This window comes from Tenebrio molitor, chromosome 1 (genome assembly GCF_963966145.1).
Source record: "Tenebrio molitor chromosome 1, icTenMoli1.1, whole genome shotgun sequence".
Taxonomy (NCBI): domain Eukaryota; kingdom Metazoa; phylum Arthropoda; class Insecta; order Coleoptera; family Tenebrionidae; genus Tenebrio; species Tenebrio molitor.
This window is the reverse complement of record NC_091046.1, coordinates 42,488,373-42,508,661: the sequence shown is the minus strand read 5'-3', so window position 1 is coordinate 42,508,661 and position 20,289 is coordinate 42,488,373. Positions and strand designations below refer to the sequence as shown.

Here is a 20,289-nt window from a genome sequence, read left to right as displayed (position 1 = left end):
AAAATGGATAATTCTCAAGGTTAAAAATGACGTGAACACTGTTTGAAACGGAGAGATTTAGAAACTGCTCGAAAAAGATTAAATGTTAAATTTATCCAAGTTTTGTTATTATTTCTTCAGTTTTTAATGGACGTGTCTTACACTGTTATAAATTGTTCTACTACCTAATTCAACACTACAGTACAGTATCCGGCATCAAGGGCGACACTTAAGTACGTATTCTTAAAAAAGAATGGCCTTGAGTACAATAATTAAGTACGTAGTAATAACTAGAATCTACTAAATAAGAAATATAATTTTTGTACAAAATTAATTGTGCAATGAGTATCTCAAAGATATAAATTTATTGTGGTTTTCCTTAAACTGAAATATATCGGGTGTTCATTTAAATTTCTCCTCAAAGTTGGCATTGAAGAGTCGATTGTGAATGCACCACTCGTCGGTCTGCAGAGTAAAAACACAAACAACGCAAAAAGTGAGGTTAGATTTAATTAGCTGATCCGTGATTGGTAATCCGTGGTGCGTTCACAATTGACTCTTCAACGCCTTTGAGGATAAATTTAAATGAACAGCCGATACAATTATACATCATCATAACCGATTATGTTAATTAGAGGTTAATTTCCACTGCATTTCACGTTTATTAATAAGATACAGTCACGGCGATTTTATATAACATCTTCAGTAATTCCTATTTTATCATCAGGCGAGGCAATCAATCCAAATCAAAATTATAAAACCGAATCAAACAATCAATCATCGAGCAAATATTAGCGGATAACTTTGTAAGCATTTGGACCGAATTAGATTAGTTTAGATAAACCAAATCCTTCAGTTATCTCTTCTTCATCAGCTGATAATTTACTATCATGAATTTTTGACAATCTCGCCGTGATATTGAGCACTTCTTCATCTCTGGTAGTTAAATAATCGTGATGATCATTTCGATGCACGAACTTATCACAGCGCTATTCGTTTATCAATGCATTTAAAAAGTATACGAAAAACAATATTTTTTTTCCTTTTGAAATACAACCGAATACAATATAATCAACACAAAAAAGACATAAGGAATGGCTGTGGAATAGAAAATTTTAACGTGCGGGGTAACTTAATGAACTGTCACTTGTCAATTTTGACAGTAGAATTTTATTTAAAAAATGGTTTTCGCTCGAAAACACAAAACGAGAATGAGAGAACCACATTTTCGAAACGAAAACAAAAAAAATGGTGACTGGATTTACCACAGACAACTTTGTTTTGGAGTTTTGACAAAATCTCTCTTCACCATCGGTGCTATAGTCTGCTTTTTAATCAACAAAGAACCACGACCTGTTGTAATTTAGGTTTGCAATCAATTGGCTATACCAGTTAACGCCTGTCATTTTTAATGTCCTTGAAAGTACGCAAATTCACATTTAAAATTTGAACGTGTTATTAAAAATGACTCGCAAAGTGAGACAACTATTAAACTATCTAATTAGTTGTTATTAGTTGTTATTAACTTTAAGTATTAACATGCTGCGCTACTAATATCTCTACATAACCTCAATTTTTATATGATGAGATTTTTCACCCTTGGTAAAAAGTGTACAATGTTGCTAACTCTATTTTGGGTGTAAATCACAGGTGTAAATTGCGGTGTTGGTGGTTCTTGGTTAAAAAAAAAACAGACTATGTTTTTCGAAGTTTTGTTTTCCACCGATCACCTCTTATTTTTTGTCACTTTTCATTTTCTACTTTTCAAAAATTATCAATACAAAACAATTCTTTTTTAATGTTTTATTATCTTTTTCCTTATCTAACATTACAAAGCATAAACTCTTATATAATCAATTTGCAAGGCGGCATTGTCGGTGTCGAGTTGCCACGTGGGCAGCCATTGGTCCTTACCCCTCCAGAACTCAGTGATGGCGGTGGGAGATGTATTGACCCAGGGCTTACCACCTGGATTGGTCGCATCATCTGGGAAGAAAGCTATACCACCAACGGCCAAGTTGATCACAAAGTAAAACTCTTGATCGAAAGGTGCCATCTTGGATTTACTGGTCCTCCAAGGATTGGAGAATCCGCTAGATTCGAGGTTACCCCATTCCCAGAAGCCACCATCCGGCGGAGCAAAAGTGGCCAAAGTTTTGTCATCGATCGAGAAAGTGATGTCGTCTTCGGTCCACATCATCTGGTAGTCGTGCCAGTCGACGTCGAATCCGGTAGGGTCCATTTTATCCACGTTGGTCAACTGGTACATGTTGGCGTTCCACGCTGGACCCCAGTGCAGAGTAGAACTGATCATTTGGGTTCCGATGTGGACACCGGAAGCATTGACCAGGTTGCGGTTGCCACGACTTTCCACGATGTCGATCTCGCCGGAAGCTGGCCAGAAGCTGTATTGGTTCCAGCGGGGCATCAACCATATAGCTAGAAATTTATATTTGAATCTTCTTTACTCAAATTCCGTTGATAAGGTTTACCAGGCCACAACCAATCTCCACCGGGCATTTTTGCTCTGATCACAACTTTACCGTATTTGAAGGCGAAGGAGTCGACAGTTCTGATACGAGCGCTTTTGATTGGATTTAGAATGCTCTCTGCGGTTCCAGTTCTTACGCAACCGTACCATTGGGGATCGGTACACCTTAGAAATATAATTAGAACAAAACATTTCTTGTTTTGTTGTCATTACTCATCAGCTGGAGCACCTCCGTTGAGATCCAGTTGTCCTGAGTACAAGAAGTCTTCACCCATCTCGTCGGCTACCAGAGTAGGTTTTATGTACAAAACTCCATCTTCTGTATAACTGTTTTCTCTACTGTTGGTGTACCATTGAAATTCCCAATTCTGATGAGTCATCTGTTCATTGTGAGTTCTCATATTTACAAAAATTTACTTACACCACCTCCAGCGAGGGTATTTTCGTGATTCCACTTTTTCAAGTCAAATTCCTCGAAGGCGTCTTCGAAAATGAGATCTCCAGGGCAGATTGTGTCGGTTGGAGCGTGAGTGCCGCTGACTGTTGTGGGACTGGGATTGGGAGTGTAACATTGAGATCTGCACTGATGAAAAACTCCCAAAAGGAGGGAGGAGTAGAACAGAATCTTGAACATCTTGTTGCTAATGTCGTGGAGGTCGTTTCAGATGAGGCTTTTATAGCGTTGTTGGATTTGGGCTTGACGTTATCTTGAGAAATGACTACACTTGTACTTGATATTTTTTTATAAACTAAAAATAAAAATGTTTTTGCGCGTGTATTGAAAAAATAAAACTTTAAGTTTGAACGTGATATAGAAATACTAAATAAGCACTTATTACTTCTAGGAATGGTAACAATATTGTGATCGTACGGCAGTTTAAGGGAATTTGGAAATTGGTCAAAAACTTTAATAAATATTAAATAGTTGAATGGAGTATACATGTCTTACATCTATACAACGTGTCTCAGAAATAAGTACATTAATTTTAACCAGTGACAGTTCTCGTCAAGAACAACAAAATTTGTATGTATCATTTTTTCGAAATATAATTTTCATTTCAGTATTTTTCCCCCCATAAATTAACGAGCTGTCTATTTACTTGCATTTTCTAGTTATTTGACCCAAGACAGTGACCGTGAAACAATACTTTTTTTCTACTTCGGTGTCACAATGAGCATTTTGTGACTGCGAAATTTCAGTGTTAAATGTGATGTCATTTGAACCTGAATCCATGTTTTGGATCAAAATAAACTATTAAGGAGGTTTAAAATATTTATTGTAACATCTGGGAGACCATTTAAAATTTAATATTCATATATAATATACCAAGGGACAGATATATTGCCGGAAATTTTTTCGAGCAGTCCTGACAGACGAGTGTTTGCCGCAAGAAAATTACACGAGGGCTTCAGCCCGAGGGTAATTTTGAGCGACAAACACGAGTGTTGGACTGCAAGAAAAAAATTCTGGCGATATATATCTGTCCCGAGGTATATTCGGAAGAGAATCGCCCGAAAAAATTTTTCCCTAGGGCAATTATATCGGAAATTTTCCCTAGGGAAAATTTCCGCTTAATTAAATTGTGATTGGTTGCTATTCAAACAATTCGGAGTTGTGATTTGCCAATATAAATCATGTGACATATGAGGGCGATTCTCATATATAATATACCAAGGGACAGATATATTGCCGGAAATTTTTTCGAGCAGTCCTGACAGACGAGTGTTTGCCGCAAGAAAATTACACGAGGGCTTCAGCCCGAGGGTAATTTTGAGCGACAAACACGAGTGTTGGACTGCAAGAAAAAAATTCTGGCGATATATATCTGTCTCGAGGTATATTCGGAAGAGAATCGCCCGAAAAAAATTTTCCCTAGGGCAATTATATCGGAAATTTTCCCTAGGGAAAATTTCCGCTTAATTAAATTGTGATTGGTTGCTATTCAAACAATTCGGAGTTGTGATTTGTCAATATAAATCATGTGACATTTGAGGGCGATTCTCAATGAAATGACATTGCTTCGTCAATACCAACCCAATTCTATTAAATTAAAATAAAAGTCACTAGATAATAATTTTATATCGTTCGACAATAGACTTGTCTTGTGCAACTCGTATAGGGTTATTCTAATCTAAATGATTGTAGTTGAAGTAAAAAAAAAACTCGGTTTTTGAGATTGTTGCGGATAAGTCGTAAAACTGGGTAGTCATAAATCAATAATAATCACCGCTTAACACACGGATATGCAAATTCCTTTTGTCGGGAAGATACTGCGCTCGGCTTACGTTAACAAACTGGCCATCCTCTGAAAGCTGTGTACGGGCGTAAAAGTGAGAAAACATGATGTTTGGAAGATGCTATAATTGATTTCATATAAATGTTCATTAAGTGAGCCGTGCAAAAGTCACATTTATGAAGGTCATGTCCAATAAATCTTTACTTGGTAAAAATACAAAGACAAAAACAAATAAGAATTACCTTAATTTAATCAGTAAAAAGACGTAACATTGCTTTTGAAATCAGCAATGTTAAAATGGACAAAAACTAAAAAATTAGTCAAATCGGGTTCGCGCAGAGCAAGCAACTTTGAAAGTCAAAGTCACTAGCTTTAGCTTTACTACCAACAGAAAAACAGATTTTCATGGCTAGCTTAGATGCACATTTATATGAAATTGAGTATAGGTAAGGGATATTACTTTAGAGCAGGAAATCCAAAAAGTTCATCTTCTTAGAAATATTAATTCTTCTGCTAATAATCATGGGGATGAAACAACACTGTAACGCAGTGCATTTTGATAGCTTTTCGCTTGATGCTCGTCATTTGTTTCAAAAGTTAGTGTTATTTTTTTAATGAGAAGTTATAACTTGTGTATGTGTTTTCACATTTCCTGTGTTGGAATTGACAACGAACTATTTTGCACATTAATTAAACAGAACAAAATTTCATCTTGGTCATGCTCTTTTTGTGCTGTAAAATCTTCCACAGAATCTTTATCTGATTCACCCCTTACTTCAAACAAGGATCAATGTGAAAATCAGACAATTACAATTTCCACGGTGGAATTAAAAAACTTAATTAAATCAACACTTGACGAACAAAAAATGCCTTTAACTGCACATATTTCTCAACTTCAGATACTGATTCAAAACTTATCTACGGAAAACTCTTTACTTCGTTCTGAATTCTCAAAGCTAAATAGTAATTTTCAGGTTCTGAAGTCTAACTAAGTAAAAACAGTTGAGGACATTATTCGTAACGACCAGCAAGTTAAAATATCCTATGCAGAATGTGTTTCAAAAAATAGTCGCTGGAATTTTCTGTTGCTTGCTACGAAAGTAAATTTCTGCTATTTTATTGGTTAATATTTGAAAAATAACAGGTGAATTGAATAGTCAGTGTAACTTTGATGCTATTGGTCGATTTGAAATTTTTCCACATTACGATTGGCTGACAGGACTGTTTAAAAAATAATCAAATAAAAAAATCACTACAGTTAGTAATTTTTCTTATTTTTGTTATGTATAAAATCATAATCTAATTTTTTTCATACCTACTTAAAAATGTTGATAAAAATGCCTGGGGAAAAAGTTAATGGTAATTTGCAATAAACTGTCATAACTGATAACCCCTGACAAATGAGAATGTAACCCTACTTTTTCATTTTCCACTAAACCATTGTGATTGACCACAACATATTGAAAAGTTCGTAAAATAAACAAATTTTACATGATAAAGCTAAATCGGAGCGATGTTTTTAATCAGTGATAAGATTGATAAGTAACTCCGACCTTCTCAGTTGCTAGTACAAGAGCGGCTATCTTTATACCTGAATCAAAATATTTTCTTTACATTCTGGATTTCGAGATTAGATTTAATATCGATTTTAATTTAGTTTAAGTGTGTAGGTAAAGTAATACACAATTAAATTATTTCTTTTTTGTTTATAAGTACATCTTTAGAAAAGTACCATTACAGTCCTTGCGTTAAACACGTGTGAAGGGATGTAAATTCGTCGAGTTAGAACTGCTTCACTGATAGATTGTGTATCTAGCTTTTCCTTGGCGATGTACTCAACGCAATCAAAACAACATGTGTGTATTTGATCATGATGACTGATGAGAAATGATCAGCAGATAACCACGCTATTCAACTCCCCGTCTATGTTGGCGTGTAAGAAAAACTCAAAATTTCAGACTTCATTTCACATGTTTAGCCCATTTGCTCATTAAATTAATTAGGTTCTTTGGGCTTAGTTCCCAACTGTGAATTTTATTGCCGGTTTGGGCTGACTAATGAAAATGCGTCTTGTTTAGTAAATGAAATTTTACAATAATATGTATGAGAACTACACGTCACCCAGGTCATAAAACAACCCCACTTAAGGGTACGTCTTGCTTTATATTAATACCTTGCAACGTAACACAGGTTTTTACCTAGGTTTCACAAAAAAAAATTGCGGTTGAGATGTATATTTAAGGGTTTGAATCATCGCCCTTTGAGAATCGGGGCTTTTTCGTTTTTCTGATCTGGGTTAGGATCCCCTGACAAATACAGGAACGAGTGATAATGAGCCCGACGGAATTGAAGATGCAACCCACAATACATTTCCAAGGTTAATCTGGCTATTTTAAATACATATCGTTTTACTGGCTTTGTTTCCAATAATTGTATTTATTAATAAATTAGAATTATAGGCATGCGATTTTGCCCTGTTTTGAAGTTTGTACTATATGGGCCCCTTCAGCACACATCATTTTTTAAGGGTTTTGACCTGTTTTTAAAGCATATCAAAAAAGTCTTTATCTAATGGTGCTGTTCAGCACAACATATGTCTGTAATATTATTTAATCTAGTTAACTTTGATTATAAAAATATATAAAAAGTTTAAACGTCGTTGTAACCTATGTGCAATTAAGTTTAATAAAACCTTACTAAAGGTCTTCGTTTATAACTCTTTTCACAACATGAAAAAAAAAGTGTCAGATGTCAATGAAAAATAAGCAATTTATTCAATATACCTACAAAAAAATTAGAAAAAACATTAAAAATCTTCATTACTTGATGGATTGTCAGATTCAAAGGAGTTGTTAACCTCTCCAGTTCCGCTTCTACCAGAGTCAGAGTCGGCAGATGACGAACTCATTATCGTTACCGACATTTTTTGATTATTAACTTTGAAAAATTGCAGTAAGCGTATGAAACATTAAAAAAAAATGTCACTAATAGCGTAAAAGATCGGCCAAACCTTTACGAATTCAATAAAAAAATAATCAATTATTTATTTCCACTGGTTCAGGAGTTATAAATTTTTAAATGAAGCCCTGCAACCCCGCTTTTTTGCGAAAAAGATGACAGGTCAAAAACGATATCAGATAAGTGTTGACAAAATTTAACGTGGAGTCCATATTTGAAATCAAAGTGGGGCCTTTCCATTTAAAAAAAAACAAAGATGGCGTCGATTTCCTGTATTTCCGGAAGTGTCGCAATTTTGAAAAATATTTCATTTGAACTTGGAGTAGTAGATTATAGACGGCTACCAATTTTCATATTAATACGATTTTGGGAAATCAGAAAGTTTCTAACGAACGGGCTACGTGGATTGCTCTCTATGCTCGCGTCGCGTCGTGTGGAATTTCCGCTTTATAAATCTATAATTTAAGCTAGATATGTATTTAAGTGCGATTTAATTGTTGAGTTGTGCTTGATAAGTGAATTGAAAGTAAGCTCTTACTATTTATTGTGTTTAAATTGAAGTTTTCGCCTTAATTTTTTGAATAATAACAATAGTCACCCGGCATAACCTTCAGCTGATATTGCATCTCTTGGTAAAGTGTTTTAATTTCACTCCCACTTCATAGATTGAAGAAAACCGAAACTTAACAAGAAAATTCCTGTACAATCCCCACTTCATCGGGTGTCGAAACGAAATAATTAATTTTTTGCGCGATTGTACTCTATTTGGTTGTTTACCACGTCTGTTTCCAAGATGGTAAGCTCTGTTTACTCGTTGCTAACGATAAACTCGATGGTAAGTAATTTTTGGTGTTCTAGAACGGTAAGTAAAGTTTATTCAAAATTAATCGATTATTATAATAATTTTCATGTAGACGGAAGTTGAAGACAAGATGTGGGCGCACTTTCTGGAAACTCATAAAGGTCTTCTAGTCGGCTTTCCTTGGCGCTGCAATGAAATAGCATTAGCAAACTTGCCGCGACATTGGCATTGTCAAAATTTTCATACCCCGCATTTTCCCTGTCTTCTTGATTAGGTACACATTGAGGTTGTTGGTTTCGAAAATAATTCTTCATTTATGTAGACAGAAGTTGAAGACAAGATGTTAGCACTTTCTGGAAACTCACACGGCTCTTGTAGTCGGCTTTCCTTGTTGCTGCAATGAAATAGCATTAGCAAACTTGCCGCGACATTGGCATTGTCAAAATTTTCATACCCCGCATTTTCCTTGTCTTCTTGATTACACACTGAGATCGTTGGTTTCGAAAATTCTTCATTTATGTAGACGGAAGTTGAAGACAAGATGTTAGCACTTTCTGGAAACTCACACGGCTCTTGTAGTCGGCCTACCTTGCCGCTGCAATGAAACAATTTTAGTAACAGACTTGCCGCGACATTAGAATTGTCAAAATGTTCATACCCCGGATTTTCCTTATCTTCTTGATTTCATATTGAGTTCGCTGGTTTCGAAAATTCTTGATTTATGTAGACAGAAGTTGAAGACAAGATGTTAGCACTTTCTGGAAACTCACACGGCTCTTGTGGTCGGCATTCCTTGCCGCTGCAATTAAATAATATTAGTGAACTTGCCGCGACATTAGTATTATCAAAATTTTCATACCACAAATTTTCCTTGTCTTCTTAATTACACGTTGAGGTCGTTAGTTTCAAAAATTCTTTATTTGTGACGCACCCCACATTCAAAGTTTCTTCTACAATATACACTTCGTTTTCGGAATCACTAATATCACTCATTTTACTGCTTGTTTTTCAACACAACTGGCGATATTTGCGCACAAAAACTGCAATGGCGGTAGTTGTTTGCAGATTGCCTTAGAAACGCGATACAAAAATCGACATTGTGGCAACACGATGTGAAGGGCGTCGTATCGCATTGCATTCTACGGGGTGATCAAATAGGACTGTTTAAGTTGGTAACACTGAATTGTATTTTAAATCGTATAACAGGAGTAACTTTCGGTTGTTGATGGCTTGTCGCTGTTAATGCTATACCTACATCAGATATTTGTCAAATAAACCAACAAAACATATCCGGTTGCAGTGTTATAAATAACCGAATTAAAAAATTTTCTTAATTGTACTGCCAACTTAAACAGTCCTTCTTGATCACCCGGTAGTTAGGAATGTTTTGTAATAAATATTCAATCGCGCAAAAAATCTCATAAGCATGACGAACGTTAATGACAATGTACGGATCTCAGACAATATTGGAGTCGTCGCAAGCTCCTCCTCCAAACAATTGTCTTCGATCCGTACATTGTCATTACCGTTCTTTATACTTAATATACTATCACGTGGGTTACCATAGTAGTTTGTAGAATAGCTCCACATTTCTTTCCAATAAGTAATAAATAAATGTATCCAGTTAAGTAAATTTTTTAATTTTTAAAATTACAAACAATCAATGAAACTAGACAATCCCTTAAAATTAGCGGGCCCAAACTCTTACATAATCAATTTTAAAGATGGGAGTGTCAGTCCCCAGTTGCCACGTAGGCAGCCATTGGTCCTTACCCTTCCAGAAGTCAGCGATAGCGGTGGGAGATGTATTGGACCAGGGCTTGCCACCTGGATTGGTCATCCCATCGGGGAAATAAGCCATACCACCAACAGCCAAGTTAAGTATAATGTAAAATTCTTGATCGAAAGGAGCCATTTTGGAATTACTCGTCCTCCAAGGATTGGGGAATCCGCTAGAATCGAAGTTACCCCATTCCCAGAAACCACCATCTGGAGGAGCATAAGTGGCCAAAGCTACGTCATCGACCAAAAAAGTGATGTCGCTTTCCGTCCACATCACTTGGTAGTTGTGAAAGTCGCTGTTGTATCCGTCAGGGTTGGAAGCTTCGGCGTGAGTGTTCATGAACATGTTGAGGGTCTCCGATGGTCCCCAATGAAGAGTAGAACCGACCAGTTTGTTGCCGATGTTGTTACCAGCACCGTCGTACAATTCGGAGTTGCCACGACTTTCCATTATGTCGATCTCGCCGGAACGCGGCCATCCGGCGTATTGGTTATATCGAGGCATCATCCAAATAGCTAAAAAACGCATTTTAATCGACCTCAATAAAACTGCCTTGATTCTGGTTACCAGGCCACAACCAATCTCCAGCGGGGAGTTTCGCTCTAACTTCAACTTTACCATATTTGAAGGCGAAGGAGTACACGGTTCGGAGACGAGCGCTTTTGATTGGGTTAAGATAATTCTCTGGGGTTCCCGTTCTTTCGCAACCGTAAAATTGTGGGTTGGTACACCTGAACAATGTAACTAATTAGTACAAATCGTTTCTTGTTTTGTTGTCATTACTCCTCAGCCGGAGAACCACCGTCGATGTTCAACACTCCAGACGACAAGAAATCTTCACCAGTCTCGTCGGACACCAGAGTAGGTTTTATATTAAGAAATCCATCTTCTGTGTAACTGTTTTCTCGACTGTTGGTGTACCATTCAAATTCCCAATTCTAATGGTTCACGGGTACATTGTGGGTTGTGAAATTAGCAAAACAATACTTACGCCACCTCCAGCAAGGGTACTTTCGTGTTGCCATTTTTGCATGTCAAGCTCGTCGAAGTTGTCTTCGAAAATGAGATCTCCGGAGCAGATTTGACCAGTTGGAGCGTGGGTACCGCTGACCGTTGTGGCACTGGGATTGCACTGGGATCTGCATTGGTGAACAACTCCCAAGAGGAGGGAAAGGTACAGTAGAATCTTGAACATGCTGTTTGTTTATGCTGTGAAGTTGTCCGAGATGCCGCTTTTATACCCCATATTATCACCGATTTGCTAAAAACCTAAGTGCCAATTGAAAATATCTTTAATCTAGCTTCCCGAGAAACTATTTAATTATAAAACAATGATCTATTGTGCATGCACTTGACTTAAAAACTGGAAAACTCATGAAGGTTGAAGATGATAGATATTGCTTAAAACTGCAACTCACATTCGTAAAAAATGCGAATACGATGTAGGTAATTAAAATAAAATTAGAAGCCCTTGAATTTATTTTTCAAGAGTTTAGCAGTTGAAAGGGATATACATATCTTAAATGTTCATCAAAATTGTTAAAATAATTCCAAAAATAATATACTTAAATTCGTAGTCTCAAGACTGATGACTTGCGGATAAGATGATTCTTCTTAAAAATAGAATAAACCAGATTTTACCAGATAACAATAGTAGATTATATCATTTAGGGCCGGTTGCACCAACACCAGTTAAAGTTAACTGTAGGTTAAAGTGCTTCGTTACTTTAGTTACCTATTGTTATAACAATGTTTTCGCATATTTTAATCTGTAGTTAAATTTAACTCACGTTGGTGCAACCGGCCCTAAGAGTAGAAGTGAGTCTTTTTGTGTTAAGCTCAGAGTTTGAAGACCGAGACGAAGTCGAGATCGGCAACTGGGCGAAGCACAAAAAGACCTTCTACTTTGAATTAAGTATACTATTTTATCTTCAAGCGGATCACATAAAAAAATCGAACTCATTTATTTTCTTTTGCTACAGTTAGTGCACCAGTAATTCCTAGTTCTCTTGTTGCAATATTAGATATTGGTACTTGATGGAATGAAGGTTCAATAATACAGGGTGTCTCAAAAATAGCGCCCAATTTCCTAAGGGTCTTAAAGAATAGAAGTCTAGGAAGGTAAATCTCAATACAAAGTTTGATCGGACCAACAGATTTTGTATAACTTGCTCTTAAATATGGTAATTTCAAAGAGATGTATCTCCTATATTACCAAATTTTACAGCTGAATTATAAATTACTTTACAATGTTACTTTTTCCAAGACCCCTTTAGGTAGTGGAACAATACAGAAGTAATTCTTTTTAGAGTAATGACCTACCAAAATACGCTAAAATAACAGTGGCAACATTGACCTCAAAGGAGAATTGGTTTAGTTGATTGTGCATACCAACCGATGTTGCTTATTTTAAAATGTGTATAACTTAGAAAATAGTCAAAGGAAAAAAAATTCACAACGAAATTGAACTCAACTCTTCAAATAGTTTAACCCTTCAAGAGATTGGGCGCCATTTTTGAGACACCCTGTATTAGTACAGTCTACTAAAGGCTAAAGTTTACTTTTTAACGTTGAATTTTGCTATTTTTGATTTTGACATCCATGCACATGGGCGACTCGTGTCACACCACAGTGGCACCGGTTAAATATTCGATAATAATTTCGTTATTTGACTCAGTCGAACCACCTGTGGACATTTCAACTCTTTGGATTTGAAGTGTTTCAAGTCCGGTTACAAAAAAAGCCACTTCAACCGTTTTTGTACAGGATGGGGCATCGTATACGCTCACGCGAGAAATCGCGACTTCTAATTAAAATGTTGTTACACAGTCAAGGACTGGTTTACAAATCTATGAGGGGCGTGATAACCAACTCAATAGACCGGGACCAATGGCTTAACGTGACTTCCGAATCACGAGACAGAATATAGCCTTTTTTTAAATATAATTTTATATACAGGGTGTCCCAGAAATCGCGGATCAAATTTAAACTGTATATTCCTTGATGGTAATGAAGGTAAAAAACGTTTAGAAAAATATTCAGGGTGCAACAGCTTTTTAGTTATGAATTAATCAAATTGACCAATAGAGCTCGATCTAATTTTCCCTTTATGAGAAAATTGAGTACCTTCCCTCAATTGCCAAGCAACGTATAATTCGACGAATCATAAAATTATTTTCAATATTTATCTGGTCGACTTGTCGGAGCAGACGTCAAAAGTGACAGCTACTTTTGAAATAACCAAAAATGGGATAATTTCGCTAAAGGCAGGATAACAAATGTATAGAATCTAAATCAGGGAACGCAAGAAGTTTCTTCTTCCGGCAAGGAGTGAAATATGGTTTGTTATGAGTGAAAATTTCCAGAGCAATTGTAACCTTGAGGGCTATGGGAAATTGACGGGAGGGATATGATGAATTGAACCTTTGTTGATGGAAGGTAAAATGGCGACGTAGCGTCAAGTGAGTAATATTACTACCTTAAAAATCTTAGTAAAAAGTGAAATATGCAGGGCCTGTGAAGTGAATTGGAGTCACAAGAAATGTATCCTGATTCCTGTGCATACACTCTGCATTTGCCACGTATTAGCGCACTAGCGGAACTACACGAGCGGGACTCGTCATCGTCGAAATGAAAGAAAAGACTTTTAGGAACATTCTTGACATTGCAAAAAAGCTGGAGTTACACGTAGGTTTTGAACAACAGATCAAGCATAGTGGCAGTTCTGAAAGAAAGAAGACAAAACTGAATTGAACTAACCTATTTATTTTAGCATCATTATTAGTAAAAATTTAAGATCAAATTTTATAACTTAAACGATGTAGAATGCAACAAATGAAATAAAAAACATGCAAAATAAAAAGAATAATTTATAACAAGTGTTCAAAATGACCACCTTTCATCTGAAGGAATAGGCGAGCTCGTTTTATTAAACTTTCCCTTGCCAGTCTAAGCATATTCGTGAATTTGGTCATTTAGTTCTAAAATATTGATAGGTTCGCGGTAAATATAGTTCTTCAAATATACTACATCTACCGTCGTCATCAAAGGACTGAAAAACAGCATCTTCAGTCTCTGGCGTTCTAACTTCTTGCGGGGGACCACCAATTTCTTGTCAGGTAGGCACCAAGGACCCAGTGCCTCGAGCACCGTAGAAATACGTTATAATTTGGATGTGGCAAACGTCGTGGAAAACGTATTGCATATTCCCTTGCATCCTCACGTGCATTGCGCCCGCACTCTCCATAAAGTATGAGCATTTCGGCATACTCTGCAGCTGTATTCATGATTTCAATATAAAGTTTGACAATTTCGAATCAAATTATAACTTGACGTTGTCAAAATCTTTACAGTTGCCCAAACATTTTCTTGAAATTCCATACCATTCTTACTAGAATTATGTTGCTAGGCAAATCAAACTGTTGGTTAAATTTACGTGAAATTCAAATTAACAGCGTCCTTCTGATTGGTCAACTTTAATTATTCATTACAAAGAATCGATTATACCCTGTCCTTTTTTTTAAACGCTATTGCTTTCAGTTATCACCAAGGAAAACGCACTGTAAGTTTGATCCGCGAGTTCTGGGACACCTGTATTGATAAGGTATATTTGAGATTTTTTTTTAATTTTTTTCTTAATAAATTAGGCCATAACAGTTTTATTAGTTTTCTGAAATTAACTGTTAATTTACCCATAAAGTTTTTACACTAAATGAATCTGTACCTGCTAGCGCATCAAACCCTGGTGGCACAATTACAAATTTTGACTTGGTTAGCTAAATAATTCCCTTTTTTATTTAAACGCAAACCAGACGCGTGATTTATGGCCCAAATGCTATTATAATTAGCCTACAAAAGGACCATTTACTGGTAGCCGGCCGTTTTGGGCCTCTTTGCCATAAAAATGACAGTTCCCATTGTCACCTAAATTTACGACAGCACAAGTACCTAGCAGATCATAAATAAAAATGATTTTGAAAGTAGAAATTTAAAACTGCGTTTAATTCAAAATCGAATTGGTGTTTTTTTTCCGCTGATTTCGTAAATAATTAGAGGAAGTGAATCTGGGTAGGTCAGTATAAAAATCAAAATTTGACTTTTTGGTTGAAATTTACATTTTTTTTTTTTGGCTTTGTTTGTAATTGAAAAATTATCAAAAAATTATGAAATGTACCTTACCAATAGCCAGGTAAGTGTGAAAAATTTCGACAATTTTATTTAATTAGATTGCGATTTCCCGCGTGAGTGTATACGATGCCCCACCCTGTAGATATACACACGCGCGATTTTCGATTGCTTGATGATAAACAGTTTTTTCTATGGAAAGACAATAAAATCGGAGATAGATTTTTAATTTGTGATAATTTTAATTTTCACCTGGTAACTCCGTCCTTATCAGTCGCCAGATACAAGAGCGACTATACTTATAAATCATAATATTTTCTTTATATTCTCGACTTCAAGATTACATTTAATATCGATTTTAATTTTATTCAAGTTTGCAAAGTAATACACGATTCTGAAATGATTTCTTTGTTTATAAATCTCTAGAAATAGTGTCAGGCGTTCAAATGAAATCCTGGGCTGGGGAGGCGTCGGAAACCGTCAATTGTTTTGCTTTTTTAAACTGTAAATTGACAGCTGTAATTAGCTAATCTGAAATTTACAAACAAAAGATCTTTCTGTTTTTTTTTTCTTTCTTTGTAATGTTTTACATTAAAAATAAAATAACTAACGATTCCTATTCTCGAGGCAAATATCTAAGGGCACCCTTTGCTGAAAACAAACATGATTAAACATAAACAAATGTCATTCGTGTCAAAAAGTGGGAAAATAAAACTTTACACTGTTCCAAATGATTTACATTTTTCAACGCCTACTCAGCTCAGATTTTCATTTGACTGCACGATATATTTTGTACGAGTTGCACAAGACAGTCTATTGTCGAACGAGGGGGTTAGAACACGACGAACCTAGCGAGGAGTGCTCTAAAGGAACGAGTTCGACAACATGTCTTGTTTTTGAGATATAAAGCACTAAAAATTTGCTAGAAATTTCCAGTATCTTTTTTCTCAATTACTTCAACTCAGTAGCGTGCTAAAATCGTACGTAGAATCGAAATTTGAAATCAAAATGGGGCCTTTCCATTAAAAAAAACAAAGGTGGCATTGATTTCCGATATTACCGGAAGTATCGCCATTTTGAAAATATTTTATTTGAACTTGGAGTGGTCAATTGTAGTCGGCTACCAATTTTCATATTCATACGACTTTGGGAAATCAGAAAGTTTCTAACGAACGGGCTACGTGAATCACCCTGTATAAAATGATTATCATTATTTCAGTTTTGATACGAACATTGATAACAGTGATTTTCATGTTTCGAAAATGACTACGGTTTTATTTTATCACGTATAGTTATCACTTACGATAATTACATTTATTTTGATACCCAAAAGTGAATGATATTTTGGCACTCGGCGCCCTTCCATTAAACACAATCTGTCATTAAAGACCAAATAACTTTAAAAGTTTTATTTTGTAGACCTGTGCGTGTTTTTTAAGTATTTTCAATAAATTTATAAAATAATTTTATTTTTCTAATAAAGTACTCCCACCTTTGATAGCTTTTAAGGGGAGTACAAAATGTTGCTTGGCAACGTTTCATCAATTGTTTCAAAAGGTGCTGCTCAAATATTGGGTGGTTTAAAATGATTGTGGATAAGTATGGCAACTATGTACGAAAATTTATGTGGCAACTGTGTGGGTGGGATAGAGTTGACATTTGTATGACATTTCATAAGCGTGCATTTGATTTTTTTTTAACATTGCACATTGACTTGACAATTTTCAAGATTGCGCGACTATGAACTGTCAAACAAATGTCAACTGTATCCTACCCACAGAGTTGCCACATAAATTTTCTTTTCGTACGTAGTTGCTATAACGGGTGTTTTTTTAAATTTGGCGTCCAAATAGGCGTTGAACTATCGATTGTGAACGCACTATACAGGTTACGGGTCACGCATCAGCTGTTTAAATCTTACGCTTTTACACGAGTGGTGTGATCTCAATCGATTCTCCAACGCCTACTTCGACGCCAAATTTAAAAAAACACCCTTTACTTATACACAATCATTTTGAATCACCCAATACATGCTTTCAAAATTTAGATCAAATTTTTAACAACAAAATCTAATCTTTTTGTCGGATCGGACGAGTGATTTAGTTAATTGTTTTAATGTTTAACAATCTAATAATCATTCCACTTAATTTTTTAACTTGAGTGATTTTATTATCAATAATTGAATCTTCACCATCTGCAATATCTGCATGATCTGCATTTTAAATTTAATAAAAATCCGTTGGCAAATAACGTATAACGGATGACTATTTAAATTTTCACTTAGGGTTGGGTATGGATCATTCTGTGTTTTTGTGTTAAGTGTGTGTTCTGTGGTGTTACTGTAAACACACTAGAGATGGGCAAAATGGTTCAATTTGTTGATCCGGTTCGGCGGATCCGAAGAATAGCGAAGAGCCGGATCAGTGAGCCGGTTCAATTGAGCCGACTGAACCACTGAAACTCAACGTTTGTCAACATGGAACCAAAAACCGAATTTTTTAAATAAAAATGTATCCTAATCAAATTCCGAACCACTGACTTTAATGGTCTTTGTAAAAATCATGTTATGAAAAAAATGATTTTTTCTATTATTGATTCAAAAAATTGAAATTCACGCATAGTTATCGGTGCCTGAAGTGGGTCATTTTCTAACGTGTATTTCTTTTTGCATTGTTAGTAAGATCGAAACCATAGAAACCATACAAAACAGTGTGTGAAATGCGATTTCACGCACACGACTATTTCTGTGTTTCACTTCACGCACTGTATTTTATTAGTTACCTAGCAACATGGTCACTGCATTGAAACTTCAGAGTTCCTTCAAAAATTTGAATTTTTAATTTCAATTTTTTGAATCAATTATAGAAAAAATATTGTTTATATTTCGTGCGTGAAGATGTTTTTGTGCATTCAAAGGCTTATACTGCCTCGACCTTCGTCTCGGCGTAAAAGACCTTTTCATGCACAAAAAACACTCTCTTCACGCACTTAATATAAAAATAACTATTTGGCCTTTAAAAACACTAATAATAATACTTTGCGTAAACGATCACGGCGATCGCTGGGGCCTAACTGGTGAAAGTAATACCTATTACTTAGGCGATATTTTTTATAATTCTGCAACGATTTTTACATAAATTAAAAACGTATTTTATAAGATAACTTTTAGTTAAATTATTATTAGTTATTAATAATACGAGTGCGAAAACCTAAGTTTAAAGTTCGAGGTTGTCGTTATGCAACGAGACGCAGTCGAGTTGCATAGACACCCGAGATACTTTATAAGTTTTCGCAAGAGTGTTATTCAAAATTTTTTCTGTTGGTCAACTACGTTCGTCACTAGTCGCTATGGATATGTTGTTTATTATAGAAACGAAAATGGAAAAGTCAAACGAAGTTCCTGAAAATATTTTAAAGAAAGCGAACTTGTTGCGGGAAAAATTGTTACCCGTGAAATCCAAAGCTGCGTACGAGAAGGTTTATGCAAGTTTCTGCTATTGGCGAGAAAACAACAAAGTCTCCGCTGTAACAGAAGAGGTAATACTCGCTTATTTAGACGAGAAGGTAAGTCTGGAATTATCCATTTTCAGTTACATAGTTTATAAGTAATTAATTTGATTTGTAGCAAGAAACGTTGTCACCTGCATCACTTTGGCCGCATTATTCGATGCTGAAGTCCTCTTTAAAAGTGAAAGAAAACCTGTGCATTGAGAAGTTTTGTAGTGTAACTGCTTACCTCAAGCAGATAAATGTGGGACATCATGCGAAAAAATCGAAGGTGTTATCTCGTGAACATATTGAAAAGTTTTTCTTAGAAGCTGCAGACGAGACATATTTATTTGTGAAGGTATTTATGTTTTGGTTGTTAAAACAAAAAATAATAATTTTCCCTTAATTTATAGGCTGCTTTGATTTTCGGCATTGCTGGAGCATGTCGGCGCAAGGAGTTATGCGACCTCACTGTAAATGATATTCAAGATACTGGAGAAGTTCTCATTGTAATACTTCGAGATACCAAAACGCATTTAGATAGAAAGTTCACCATTATTGGAGAAGGCTTCGTGGTTAACCCTTTAACCATATACCGAAAATATGCATCTTTACGTCCCGTGAACACATCTCATGATCGATTCTTCTTGTTTTATAATAATGGGAAGTGTACTCGACAGCCTGTGGGAATAAACACCTTCGGTCAACTTCCCTCTAAAATTGCTGCGTATCTGAAGTTAGAGGATCCTAAAACTTATACGGGGCACTGCTTCCGAAGAAGCTCCGCAACTTTGCTAGCTGCAGGAGGTGGAGATCTAGTTTCACTGAAACGACATGGCGGTTGGCGTTCTTCTACCGTCGCAGAAGGATACATCGAAGATTGCGTAGAGGAACGCATCAAAATTGCCAGAAAGGTGTTTGGGGGTACAACAACTACTACAACCGAGTTATCTACAAGTGATACTTCATCATCATCATCGTCAACCACTGGTGTTCAATATTTTCATAAATGTGAATTTCACTTTCATACAAATGAGAAGAATTAAAATTGAATTTTCATTATCAACTTGTATTCTGACTAGTTATACTTGTGATTAATAAACCATTCTTGTTCATACTTCTTTCGTGTTTTAAATTTTTTAAAACACGTTGTTCTGGGAAACGTGTTTTAAATTGCTGTTTTTAGTGTAGGATTTAGATATTAAAAAGATGACTTAACATATGACCAACAGAAAAAATAGATTTTTTAAAGATTTTTAGAGAGTTTTAATTTTGATTTGCGAGCCGTGGCGGTTCGTTCGTTCGTTCTCGTAGAGAGCCGGTTCACTCGGATCAGTGGTAAGAGCCGGCTCACTGAACCGGGTCGTTCCTGAACGACACATCTCTAAAACACACACAGAACGACAAATGTCAATGAGTATACAAT

The 20,289-nt window shown here is 35.7% G+C and overlaps 3 protein-coding genes and 1 long non-coding RNA gene across 6 annotated transcripts; 1 reads left to right on the top strand and 3 right to left on the bottom strand.

Annotated features, from left to right (window-relative positions):
• Positions 1-1,767: 1,767 nt before the first annotated feature.
• Positions 1,768-3,145, bottom strand: LOC138132137 (beta-1,3-glucan-binding protein-like). The gene is made up of 4 exons (XM_069049538.1): positions 2,892-3,145; positions 2,684-2,838; positions 2,472-2,635; positions 1,768-2,418 (listed from the first exon to the last, which is right to left on the bottom strand). Exons 1-4 carry the CDS (start codon positions 3,102-3,104, stop codon positions 1,808-1,810), a joined length of 1,143 nt encoding a protein of 380 aa, XP_068905639.1. The 5' UTR covers positions 3,105-3,145; the 3' UTR covers positions 1,768-1,807.
• Positions 3,146-8,416: 5,271 nt separating this feature from the next.
• LOC138134208 (uncharacterized) lies at positions 8,417-10,011 on the bottom strand. Of its 3 annotated transcripts, none has more exons than XR_011160669.1 (4): positions 9,126-10,011; positions 8,922-9,062; positions 8,714-8,861; positions 8,417-8,653 (listed from the first exon to the last, which is right to left on the bottom strand). It is a non-coding gene; the product is annotated as an uncharacterized lncRNA (long non-coding RNA). The 3 variants fall into 3 exon arrangements; XR_011160668.1 differs by having other exon boundaries at positions 8,922-9,266; positions 9,327-10,011; XR_011160667.1 differs by having other exon boundaries at positions 8,922-10,011.
• Positions 10,012-10,086: 75 nt separating this feature from the next.
• LOC138134203 (beta-1,3-glucan-binding protein-like) lies at positions 10,087-11,500 on the bottom strand. The gene is made up of 4 exons (XM_069052337.1): positions 11,242-11,500; positions 11,034-11,188; positions 10,818-10,981; positions 10,087-10,765 (listed from the first exon to the last, which is right to left on the bottom strand). The coding sequence occupies exons 1-4, from the start codon at positions 11,443-11,445 to the stop codon at positions 10,155-10,157; spliced, it is 1,134 nt and encodes a 377-aa protein (XP_068908438.1). The 5' UTR covers positions 11,446-11,500; the 3' UTR covers positions 10,087-10,154.
• A 7,061-nt stretch (positions 11,501-18,561) lies between these two features.
• Positions 18,562-19,980, top strand: LOC138141489 (uncharacterized). Its single transcript, XM_069062213.1, has 3 exons — positions 18,562-18,938; positions 19,000-19,221; positions 19,277-19,980. Exons 1-3 carry the CDS (start codon positions 18,723-18,725, stop codon positions 19,907-19,909), a joined length of 1,071 nt encoding a protein of 356 aa, XP_068918314.1. The 5' UTR covers positions 18,562-18,722; the 3' UTR covers positions 19,910-19,980.
• The last annotated feature ends 309 nt before the right edge of the window (positions 19,981-20,289 follow it).